Below are 12,979 nucleotides of genomic sequence, written 5' to 3' on the forward strand. Positions count from 1 at the left end.
CCTAACCAGCAACATCCATAAATTGTCAATAAATGAACAAAAAACAATAAATGCATTACTAGAGTTGGAGGGGGTAAGAGTACTATTTCATCTTTTGATCATCGACATTTTTAAAAACCAAAACCATGAAATCCTTTTCCTCTTTCACTCGTAGCATAAATGCTAAACTGAGGCTCCATATGTTCCACTGGTGCAGAGCAGAGGAGCACTCCCAATGTCCTGAGCAACATGCCTCCGTCAACCATCACCAACACTATTCCTGCATGTACGAAAAGGCTGCTGTGTTTGCATACAAAAAAGTAGTTAATTGGCTATGAATCTCTTTCAGAAGTTTCAAGTGCTGTATAAATTTTAATTGCTTGCTGTCACCATTTTTATTCTTGTTAATTTCAGTAAACAGTTATTGCTCAAGTTCCATATTAGTTAACATATGATTCAAGCATGTTGTTATCCCTTTTTGATTCTGTTCCTGTGAGAGGTCACTGTGTCTTTTTTATAAGGCCTTATCTATTGACATAAAAAGTCTGCATGCTGTGCATTGCTTAAATTCGTGCTTATGCAGCTAATCCGTTTCATTTTTAAACTTGGTATGGTTGTGAAAGGGGGAGGGGTAGGAATGTGGCTGTGAACAGGGGAGAGTTGGGGGGGCGGGGTGAGGCTATGAATGGGATAGGGTGTATTCCAACTGAATGGGGTGAGTGGGGTTGGAGGGTGGTGCAGTGTGAAGGGAGAGCAGTAGCAAACCCCACAATCCCTGACCTCCTCGGTCAAATCTTCCCATGGTTCCCCCATCTATATCCTACCTGCTGCTGCCATTCCCGACCTCCCTTAATTCCCCCCTATTGAATCCAGTTCAATATACTTGTTTTCTGTGCATGCCTTTGCATATGATGTCATTGGAATTTTGCATAACGACGTAGAGAGTCTGCATCTGTGCGCATGCGTGTTTCTAGACGAGCGTGCAAGTGCAGTTGTGAGTGTCAGCAAACACTGCCGATGTCAAATGACCAACAAAATAGCTGATGGTACTCCTTGCATGTGCAGACAGTGCCAGTAATGTCAACTGGCCGTGACATGCTTCAGGATGCATCCAAACATGCACCACTGTTGTCATCATGTTCCATGCGTAGTAGTGTGAGTATGTGCACAGCCTGACCCTCCTTTATTTCACATTTTGCTTCAGCTGCTGCTTCTCAGCATCTTTTTTTTGTCATAGTTGCACACTTATTAGTTACCCATTGGTTGAAGGAAGCAATAGCTGACATGGTTTTGTGAATATAGCCTTACTTTATGGCCTCTACTTATACTTCCTAATGACAGAATGATTTGTCTTGAAGAAGAGTCATATCAAATCAAAATGCTAACTGCTTCTCTCTCCACAGATTCTGCCAGCATTTTCTGTTTTGATTTCAGATTTCCAGCATCCACAGTATTTTGCTGTTATCAGAATAATTTTGCTGCCTTGACTACTTCCTCTCACACTCCCTCCCAACTCTTCACATTGATTTAGTCCACAGCATCAGTTGATCCCTCATGCTGTTTTGTTCCCTTTTAGCACTTGCTTTTCCTCCTTGCTGAATATTAAAATTAGTTATCCAGCTCACTGCAGAACCTTCTTGAAGTAGCATTTGAAGCATCTGCAGTCATTACAAAATTCTGTAACTTCCAAATGACGTCAACTTCCTCTTTGTGCATGCTAACTCTGCACTGCCTAGATATGAAGTTTGGACCATTCATCGCTGTTAAACTAAGCTTCAGTCTTCCCTCTCAGGTGAACACGACTCATGAAAAACAGATTTTCCGATCATTATCTCATTACTGTTTGTGGGAACTAGCTATAAACAGGATTGGCTACAGAATTTCCTACATTACAATAATGATAGTTCTTTAAAAGGAACACATTTAGTATAAAAGTGTAAAACTATAAAGTCATCATAGTTTCTATAGATATGCGTTTCCTGTACCTGCTTATTTTGAAATAGCTCTGCTAGAAGAGAGTAACAGACTCTGATAGAGCTCCGCTGTGGGAGATGATTAGGCTCTGCTGGATGAGAGGAACAGGCTCTGGTGGAGCTCTGCACGAGGAAAAGAACAGGTTCTGATGGTGCTCTGATGGAACCCTACTGGAGGAGAGGAGTGGGCTCTTGCAGTAACTTTGCTGAGAGAAAAGGAATAGACTTTGATGAAGCTCTGCTACAGGAGAGGGAGTGAACTTAAAGTCAGCATCTCAGACGAATAGAGCCAAGAAAGCGGTGGTGGAAAAGGAATGCAACTTTTAAAAATGTACCAAATGTGGAGAAAAACAATTTTGGTATCCAACTTGATAGAAAGGAGAGATTTGGAGACTGTAATTTGATCTCCAAGCTTGTCTGAATCTAATATAAAGCTTTTAGATTTTGTTATTATAACCCAACTTGATACTCATAATGAGATTCCAGCCCGTAATTGTAGCCATCACTCAGTACAATAAGAAGCCAGTAGTTTCCGTGTATTAGCACTCATTTTAGTAATTGTATTTACAGAACGCTGTCAAACTGGGCCTATGAGTTTGATAAGTGGGCGCCATCAGTATCACGGATCTCATATAAGGTACTTCCATCTTCAGATTTAATGCTCTTATTTTGTACACTGCATGTTGTTTGGTTGTTTTGTATTTGCACGGCCAATATTGATGTGGGTTTTCTCCTCTGCACCCCCATCCCTGCTCTTCCTACTTCAGGGTTCTCCTGCAGCTCGAAGGGCATTTGTTCCTCTGCTTAGAAGTGGGAAGTTCAATGTCCTACTCACCACTTATGAATACATCATCAAAGACAAGCATGTTCTTGCCAAGGTGAAGTTTTACTTTCTTGCATAATTCTCTTCCTTATCCTGTCATCCAATTCCCCAGAGATCATGATGTATGCTGGACTTCTATCTTGTTAGTATTTCCTCCCATTGCATTCACCTGTTACCCCTCCAATTTGGACCTTACATAGGCCAGAACTCTTACATGAGTCCAGAATTGTAGTATCCCAGTACCAGGTCCTCCATCCCACATCCTGTTTCCACAGTCTAATCCACCACCTTGGTACTCCAATGCCAAATGCCTTGGTACTCCAATGCAGGTGTCTTTCTGCTACTCAAATGACCCTATGGTATCCGAGTGTCTAACTCACTGTTGCTGGTGTCATAGTGCAGAACCAACTGCTCCTGATACCCTATTATTCAACCCACTGTCTTTAGTACACATTCATGTCAAAACTATTGTCCCTCGCACACAAGCGTCTAACCCACTGTTGCTTGGAGCCCAGTGTCTAATTCTCTGCTGGTAGTATCCCAGTGTCTAATCTTTCACCTATTACCATAGTGTCTGTACCACCGCCCTGGTGCTACAGTCTCTATGCCACTGCCCCCATACCATAGTGTCTATATCAAGTACATTTTGAATATGACAGATCCGCAGCTCCAGTATAAAATAACAGAATCATGTAACAGAGTGATACCATTGCATCTGCACCACTCTTTGAAAGAGTTATCCAATCAGTCTCACATTCCACTGCTGTTGCTCCACATTCCTGTCATAGCTTCTTTTCTCTTGAATGTTTATTGCCTTTCCTTTTGGAGGCTAGTGTTGAAATTGCTTCCACCAACTTTCAGGCAGTGCATTCCAGCTTACAACTTGTTCCAAAACTTTTCAACATTTCTGAGTTTCATAGCATCTGCATACCTTTAAATTATGTCTTGTTACACTGATACATGTAGATATCCACTCCTCCTCAGAATCATTCCCTCTTCTGCAGATATCGTTTTCCTTATGATAATGTTCGATCAGTTGAGCTGACTTCCAGGTGAAGGTTTCTTTCACAAAAGCCAATTTGGTAACTATTTTCAATGTTTTCTTTTCCTCTTCAGATCCGTTGGAAATACATGATAGTGGATGAAGGTCACCGTATGAAGAACCACCACTGTAAGCTAACACAGGTGCTGAATACGCATTATGTGGCACCACGTCGCCTGTTGCTCACTGGCACTCCACTGCAAAACAAGCTGCCTGAGCTGTGGGCACTCCTCAACTTCCTGCTGCCAACTATTTTCAAAAGCTGCAACACGTTTGAGCAATGGTTCAACGCCCCCTTCGCCATGACAGGAGAAAAGGTACATTAAGGATGAGGGCCAGAAATGATCATCATACAAAGTGGACATGTCATATCAATGCAGAAACCTACATGTATTTAGAACTTTCAACTTCTTACAGCCCTATATCCCTTTTGTGATCTCAGCATTCCTCCAATTCTGGAATGATTAAAATCAAGAAGACACTGCCAGCGACTGTGTTTCCAGCTCCCATGACTTTAAACTATGGAATTCCCTCCCTCAAACCACTCCATCCCTCTATCTCTCCTTTTCCTATAAAATGCTTCTCTTTGACAACTTGGTCACTCAGCCCAATAACCCTTTTATGTGCCTAGTTATCAAATTTTATTTGAATCCACTTTAAACCAGGATGGTTTTGGTTTGTATTTTTAGTACCTGAACATCTTAGAATTTCATTTCACGGTGAGAAGCAAACCAAGGTAGTTTACTGAAGGATTCCGTTTAGTGGATAGAACTTGTAAACAGAAATCTTTATCCATTTTATACTTGATTAGTAGTTTTGTGTCATTTCAATAGTTTCTTTCTTGCCTGTACATGCAAGTTATGTTTCAAAGCTAATTTTTGAATGTTAATACTAACCTTCTCAGAGGCAAATGAGGAATACATAGAAGGTGGCTCCCAAACTCTGGATGGAATTATGAGACATTAAATCAAAAAATGACACTATTTGGAATAAAAGCAGAGGAATTATCCCGTGTCTTGACCAATATTTATCTCCCAACCAGCACTGCCAAATAAAATTAATATTACATTGATATTTGTAGACATTTGCTGTGCACAAATTGGTTACCACAGGGCTTACATTACAACAATTTCAGTATTTCAAATATATTTCTGTAAATTATATTGTGGCATCCTCTGTTTTTGAAAGGTAAGTTCAATAGGAATTTTGGTAAGGAAGTGTTTTGCTCAAATGCATCTTTTTTCAAGATTCAGATTGCGTCATAATTCTTTATGCGGCCACCATTGTGTTCAACGTCTTGCCATCTGTAATGTAACACAGGTGGATCTAAATGAAGAGGAGACTATTCTGATCATCAGACGTTTGCACAAGGTCCTCCGCCCTTTCCTGTTGAGGCGATTGAAAAAGGAAGTTGAAGCTCAGCTGCCTGAGAAGGTGATTTTCCTGTTCTGAACAGTTAGAACACGCCTTTTAACTGGGGATAGTGGCAAAGGGACACCTTACTCCTGGTGGCTTTGTAAATAGCTTCAATATGAACATCACCAATTCTGCTGGACTGTGTTGACTGTGATTGCTTTACTAAGCTAGGTTCAGTCTGAGATAGGAATTCCACAAAGTCACTGTTTAATTTACTCACCAGTGTCTTTGAATGGATCCCATGAGACATCATCCCATCCTGAAACAAGTCTAGTAACCTATTCCCACTCTCCCTTCACAACAAACAATATGGCTTCACTGGAAGTCACTTCCCAATGGTGACAGAGCTCCACTATTACATTACCTCTTAGTCATCAATATTCCAACTGAGGGAGAAATAACCTTTCAAGCATTTTTTTTATGTCTAGTCAATCTTGTGAATCTTTAACTCCTGACATGACTCAAATACCCTCCCAATTCTAGATAACCTACACCAACCCATCACAATCCATCAGTTTTATAATCACTGTCTTGAAGAAGTTTGACACATCTTTTAATATTCAGTGCCAATCACATTTGGTTTTTTCTTTAAACTTTCACTTCAGTAACCTTTTCTAATTCTCAGAACATTTGACGGTGTGCAGTTTCTGCAGTTGTAAAACCCCCCACACTTAATTGCAAATGCATTGTAGTTGGAAGCTCACAGTATTGATAACAGTTAGCTGACCCGTATAGGAGTGAGACAGAATATTGCTATGTCATCAGATCAGTGGTTACTAATGGTGCCATTAATTTACTCAAAACCATATTGTCTTTCCTGCTCCCCATTCTAAGTACTAACTGAGGGAGTTCAGTAGGAGATTGTATTTCACCGTCTGCTACAGTTTGTGTTTTATTCCCTTGTCTGGATCATCTTTGTCTTTCCTTCCTCTCTCTACCATTAATTCTATTCTGTTGCACTCTAGCAGACAGAAAGAAACATGCCTGAGCTTAGTAGAACCCAACATTCCTCTTATTGGGGATCCATCAGAGAATCTTTTCTCTGTTGGATTGGAAGACTGACTCAACTGGGTTTATTCTGTTGGTCAGTAAATGGGTACATTTGTGGCTTGTGTGCAAGTCGATTGACTTCATGTGTTAAGCAGTTAAAAGACACAGCTACCTATGGCAGGATGAAGAGAGGAGAGGGTGAGTGTCCAAAGCTGCTTCTGAGATGAGCTTTCTGAAATAAACCAGCTGAAACAGTGTTTTATTCCCTCATAGGTGGAATACGTCATTAAATGTGACATGTCAGCTTTGCAGAGAGTACTGTACCGCCACATGCAAGCCAAGGGAGTGCTGCTGACTGATGGCTCAGAGAAGGATAAAAAGGTTTGGGAACAGCTCAGTTATCTTCCAGCACTGAGCCATTCACTGGAGCAATGACCGTTAATTAATATTCACCATTATGTGTCTTGCACTGTTTTTTATGTGATACAGTTTATTTACATGAAAGTGTGGCCTGCTGATGACTTTGACTGTTTCTGGGGAGTGGTCATTGTATTTGCATCATTACCATCTGGTGAAGCTGCTTATAGTTTTTTAAGTTTATTTGGAGTTTGCTTGTTGAGGCATTTGAAATAATGTTGGTTGAAACAAGCTAAATAGAAAACAGGATATTAATGTCATTCAAGGGGTGTAATGCAAGATATACGATTAAACTAAATACTATTTTGGGTAGAGAATAGGACAACTCTCCTGAACAAACAGTTGTGAGGCTGTGAAATGCATGTCTGAGGTAAATTTTACAGCAAAGCTCATGTTCATATTTAAGATCAACAACAAAAATCCTAGCATTTCTATAGTACTTTTAACATAGTAAAACCTCCCAATGCACTGTATAACAATGTTATCAAATCTAAGTTAAGATTGAGCCATTTAACAAAATTATAAGATAGATGACCGAAAGCTTGGTCAAAGAGGAGTACCTTAAAGAAGGAATGTTTCATAGAGAGGAGGAGAAGTGTAGGGAAGAAATTCCAGGGTTTAGGGCCAAGTCAGTTGAAGGTATGGCCAGTTTTGTTGGAGTGATTAAACTTTGGGATGTGCAAGAGGCCAAACAGAGGTTGTTTGAGAGTAATGAGACCAGAGGAATATCAAAGGAAGAATATGAATTTTAAAAGTGAGGCATTGCTGGTATAGGAGTCTTTGTAGGTCAGCAGCTGAAGGGGTAACAGTCAAGTAGAATTTGGTGCAAGTTTGGTGGTTGAAGGCAAAGGGGTTAGATAAATAATTAAGAGACTATTTGTGTTCAGTATAAGCACAAGCAACAACACTAATTGGGCTGTTTGACTCATTTCTGTGTTGTAATGCTTATGTAATTGTATGTTATGCTCATGTGTGAACTCCAACTCAAAAGCTTCTGTTGAGCTTTGCAATCTTCATACAATTCATGAAATTCAGGAATTTTCATTTCTAAATGTTAAATCTGATGTTCTGAAGCACTGTCTGTGAAGACAGCCTGCAGTCTCAGCACCAGTGGAGAATGTCGTTTACTGCAATTATTTTATGTTTCAACCTCTAACTCCTGCACTCTTTCTTCAGGCCAAGTGCTGCCATTTAACTGTGAATTCTTTGTCTTATTTGCTTTAGGGCAAAGGAGGCACAAAGACACTGATGAACACCATTATGCAATTGAGAAAGATTTGCAACCACCCATATATGTTTCAGCACATTGAGGTAAGCAGCTCTGCCTACATGTGCTAGTGTCGCAGGGCAACAGTTGGCACTTGGTACAACATCAACTTTATTTAGAACCATAGCTACAACCCCAAAAATACATTATTTGCTCTCTGTCAAAGCCCCACTAATACTCTCATAATCTCTTTTAAGTATGTAATTCTCCTGATTTTAACATCTGTAAGACAGAGAGCTCCAGAGCAGGGGTAAGGATGAGGAAGACACTCACCAGTGTAATACAGAGGGGAAATGAACTGTGTTCCTGCCTCTGATTACTTACCCAAGAACTGTACCGATAAGTATAAATGTTTGGTTGTGCATGTGAGCATACCCATGAGTGATTGTACAAATGCATGGTTGTGCATCTGTCATTGCTGGAGATCTATTGAGGGCAACGTTGGGTTAGGTTCCAGTTTTCTCCTTTCTTGAGGGTGCTCTCTCTTGTAGGGTTTGCCTGTGTGAGCACTGACCACCCTAACCCAAGCATCTATGTGTCACCTGTAAAAACTGTGCATCAGTGGAAAACATCATACCAAATCTCAACCTTCTTTTTGCCATGTGTTTTACCAACAGAAATCCTGGGATAGCAAACAGGAAGGGGAATCCAGCCTATTTTCTTAATTACTTTCTGCCAAGAACAAACATGTGAGGCATGGGGGTTTACAAAATATAGACCAGCAAACTTTGCAATGGCCCACAATTTCAAATAGCTCTAATTGTTCAGGTTTACTAAAATGTATTGCAGCTTTGTGCCAGTAAATAGTTTAACGTTGAACTCATATGGAAGTGAGCAGCTGTGATTACCTGATGCTAGAGTGACTGTGTAATGGATAGCATGCTCAGTGGCAAGGCATTCATTCATGTAAACTTTGTCTGCTTTTTAAAGTCAAGAGTGTTTATAGAAAATCTTTGCATTAAATTCATTGTGTAAAGGGTGTGCACTGATTGCTGAATCATTGAAGTAAAATCAGTATTTCTTCAGAGTTTGCAATTTAAACATTCACACCAGTTTCCAGCAAACCACTGAATTGGAGTGCCCTTTTGTAAAGTCTCTTTGCATGGCTTCTCACTGAGTGGGAGATTGATAGTTAGTTCTGCTTCCCAATCATCAGTTGACAGGAATATACGGATTAATGGATGTGTATTGTGTATGCATGTGTGTCACAATGACACAAATCAGAATGTGTTATTGCTATGGTGGAGTTCACCTCATTCCAAATACAGTGTTGCAACTTTTGCCCAAGGACTGAGAATATTGCAATACTTGCTTCTGTCCTCCACATTTACATCTTCATCCCTTTTATTTTTCAACCAGGAGTCTTTTTCAGAACACTTAGGATTCACTGGAGGCATTGTACAAGGGTAAGTGCAATAGTCTCTACAACAAATCAGAAAGCAGCACTTACCTGGGCTGAATGTGTTGTATGTATGATGAGACTAACTAATTTAGTATGTAAGGAGGTGTTTCAGTAATTTGAACCTACATGGGTAAGGTTGGTAACCAAGACCCGCTAAGGATAAATTTGAACACTGACCTGCTTAAAATTTAGCAGACATGACTCACAAACCTTATCGAGTTCTTTGAGGATGTGACTAGAAAAGTTGATGAGGGTCGAGCTGTGGATGTGTAAATGGACTTCAGCAAGGCATTTGATAAGATTCCCCATGGTAGACTCATTCAGAAGGTCAGGAGGAATGGGATTCAGGGGAACATAGCTGTCTGGATGCAGAATTGGCTGGCCAACAGAAGACAGCGAGTGGTAGTAGAAGGAAAATATTCTGTCTGGAAGTCTGTGACTTGGATGAGGGGATTGAAGGATGGGTCAGCAAGTTTGCAGATGACACAAAGGTTGGAGGTGTCGTTGACAGTATAGAGGGCTGTTGTAGGCTGCAGGGGGGACATTGACAGGATACAGAGATGGGCTGAGAGGTAGCAGATGGAGTTCAACCTGGATAAATGCGAGGTGATGGATTTTAGAAGGTCGAATTTGAAAGCTGAGTACAGGATTAAGGTAGGATTCTTGGCAGTGTGGAGGAGCAGAGGGAGCAGGTACATAGATCCCTTAAAATGGCCACCCAAGTGGACAGGGTTGTTAAGAAAGCATATGGTGTTTTGGCTTTCATTAACAGGGGGATTGAGTTTAAGAGTCGTGAGATCTTGTTGCAGCTCTATAAAACTTTGGTTAGACCGCACTTGGAATACTGCGTCCAGTTCTGGTCAGGATGCTGCCTGGACTGGAGGGCTTATCTTATGAGGAGAGGTTGACTGAGCTCGGACTTTTTTCATTAAAGAAAAGGAGAAGAGGGGACCTAATTGAAGTATACAAGATAATGTGAGGCATAGATAGAGTCGATAGCCAGAGACTATTTCCCAGGACAGAAATGACTAACACGAGAGGTCATAGTTTTAAGCTGGTTGGAGGAAAGTATAGAGGGGATGTCAGAGGCGGGTTCTTTACACAGAGAGTTGTGAGAGCATGGAATGCGTTGCCAGCAGCAGTTGTGGAGGCTGGGCCATTGGGGACATTTAAGAGACTCCTGGACATGCATATGGTCACAGAAATTTGAGGATGCATACATGAGGATCAGTGGTCGGCACAACATCGTGGACTGAAGGGCCTGTTCTGTGCTGTACTGTTCTATGTTCTATGTTCTATGACCTGAGCTACTTCCCTTATCATAAACAGTTGAACAATTTGTCAAAATGGCTGTGATCAAGGGTTGAAAATGTCTGTGACCCTGAGAGCAAACACTCAGAGAACCTCCACTTATAAACAGAGTTGATTAAAGAAAAGCTCAAGATGGCTGTCTGATTAAGAGGTACCTGCTGTAAACACGCGATCTATTCTGACCAGTGTTTTAAAGTGCTAGAGTGGGTTGATTGTCTAATGGTGAGGAGCAACCATGGTTCATAGTGGGCAATTTAGACAGTGAAAATCTGAGTATGTTGGTTACTGTGCAGCAGGCTATAGATGAGAGAAAGTTGATTTATGATGACAAGTTATCTGTTCGTGACTAGTGCGACAGTATTGAAGCTGAGCTTAACAATAACCTAGAATCTTCCAGTGGCTTGACACTAACATCAAAGAACGCATTGGCATCACAAAGTGACCACAATCATTGGGGTTGTATTTAATAACTTCTACTTATGTATTAATTTTAACATAGTAAATTGTTAAAAGGTGCTTTACAGGAACTTTATTGAATAAAATTGGATACTGAGCCATATTCGGAGTTACCATGACAGGTGACAAAAACTAGGTTTTAAACAGCCTCTTAAAGAAGAGAAAGGCAGAGAAGTTAAGGAAGAAAATTCCAGAACTTGGGTACCTAAAGGCCAAGCTGCCACAGTCGAGTAATCAAAGTCTGGGATGCTCAAGTGACCAGAATTGAAGGAGTGCAGAGATCTTGAAGGATTGTAAGTCTGGTGGAGGTTACAAAAATAGGAAGTGGGTGGTGAAGCTATGGAGGGACTAGAAAACAAGTATAGGAACATTGATGGATAGGGAGCAACTGTTTTCGCATTAACTTCTAAGGTTATTGTTCTGGGCCACTGGACACTCTGGTCTGGCACTGAGATGGAGGCCAATGTGGAATTCTGTTGAATTGTGCTGTTTGCTGACAGGGCTGATCTTTACCGAGCCTCGGGGAAGTTTGAACTGTTGGACAGGATTCTCCCCAAGCTGCGAGCCACCAATCACAGAGTGTTGCTCTTCTGCCAGATGACCTCACTGATGACCATCATGGAAGATTACTTCACATACCGCAGCTTCAAGTACCTTCGCCTGGATGGTGAGTGGATCACTTGGTATTGCTAACTCCTCCATCTCCAGTCTACCAGCCACTCACTCCTTCTGGAGTTCTCCAGGCAACACTCCCCTTCCTACACCATTTCTCATTCCAGGGATGACTTTTCATTTCTGAGAATAGACACCTGAGGAAATAATTTTAAACCAACCCATGTTAAGGAAGTGATGGCATCTGATGCCGTATAGATTTAAAATGCCACCCAGTATTGCTCTGAATTAACCAACCCTGCCTTATGTTAGTAGAACATCACAATCAACTCTACTTCTAACCTTGATACAGCAAGGTTAGATCCCATGGAATACAGGGAGAACTAGCCATTTGGATAAAGAACTCATTCAAAAATAGAAGACAGAATGTGGTGGTGGAGGGTTGTTTTCCAGACTGGAGGCATGTGATCAGTGGTGTGCGACAAGTATCAATGCTGGAGTCCACTGCTTTACATCATTTATTGAAATGATTTGGATGTGAACATAGGAGGTATAGTTAGTAAGTTTGCAGATGACAACAAAATTGGAAGAACATCCTCAGAGTAAAGGGCTGAGGAGTGGCAGATGGATTTTAATTTAGATACATGTGAGGTGCAGCATATTGGAAAGGTAAATCAGGGCAGGCCTCATACACTTAATGATAAAGTTCTGAGGAGTGTTGCTGAACAAAGAGACCTTGAAGTCCAGGTTCATAGTTCCTTGCCAGTGGAGTCACAGGTTAATAGGATAGTGAAGAAGGCGTTTGGTATGCTTCCCTTTATTGGTCAGGGCATTGAGTATAGGAGTTGGGAGGTCATGTTGTGACTGTACAGGACATTAGTTAGGCCATTTGTGGAATATTGTATGTATTTTTCTGGTCTCCCTCTTGTAGGAAGAATGTTATGAAACTTGAAACGATACAGAAAAATTTATAAGGATGTTGCCAGGGTTGGAGGACTTGAGCTATAGCGACAGACTGAATAGGCTGGGGCTGTTTTTCCTGGAGTGTCGGAGACTGAGTGGTGACCTTATAGAGGTTTATAAAATCATGAGGGACATGAATAGGGTAAATTAGACAAGGTCCTTTCCCTGGGGTGGTGGAGTCCAGAACTAGATGGCATAGATTTAGGATGAGAGGAGAAAGATTTAAAAGGGACCGAAGGGGCAACTTTTTCACGTAGAGAATGGTGCATGTATGGAAATATGCTGCCAGAGGAAGTGGTGGAGGCTGGTACAATTACAACATTTAAAA

General features: G+C 41.1%; 1 protein-coding gene across 11 annotated transcripts in view; it reads left to right on the forward strand.

Moving 5' to 3' along the window:
- The window catches only part of smarca4a (SWI/SNF related, matrix associated, actin dependent regulator of chromatin, subfamily a, member 4a), an 81,836-nt gene that overhangs the window by 37,757 nt on the left and 31,100 nt on the right, over nucleotides 1–12,979 (forward strand). For all 11 annotated transcript variants that reach the window (XM_043694812.1, XM_043694814.1, XM_043694815.1 and 8 more), the window contains 8 exons: nucleotides 2,523–2,589; nucleotides 2,720–2,830; nucleotides 3,892–4,134; nucleotides 5,138–5,251; nucleotides 6,497–6,604; nucleotides 7,865–7,951; nucleotides 9,267–9,313; nucleotides 11,577–11,743. In XM_043694812.1, the coding sequence (XP_043550747.1) occupies nucleotides 2,523–2,589; nucleotides 2,720–2,830; nucleotides 3,892–4,134; nucleotides 5,138–5,251; nucleotides 6,497–6,604; nucleotides 7,865–7,951; nucleotides 9,267–9,313; nucleotides 11,577–11,743 (944 nt within the window). The remainder of the gene's footprint in view (nucleotides 1–2,522; nucleotides 2,590–2,719; nucleotides 2,831–3,891; nucleotides 4,135–5,137; nucleotides 5,252–6,496; nucleotides 6,605–7,864; nucleotides 7,952–9,266; nucleotides 9,314–11,576; nucleotides 11,744–12,979) is intronic.

This window comes from Chiloscyllium plagiosum, chromosome 8, assembly GCF_004010195.1.
Source record: "Chiloscyllium plagiosum isolate BGI_BamShark_2017 chromosome 8, ASM401019v2, whole genome shotgun sequence".
Taxonomy (NCBI): Eukaryota; Metazoa; Chordata; class Chondrichthyes; order Orectolobiformes; family Hemiscylliidae; genus Chiloscyllium; species Chiloscyllium plagiosum.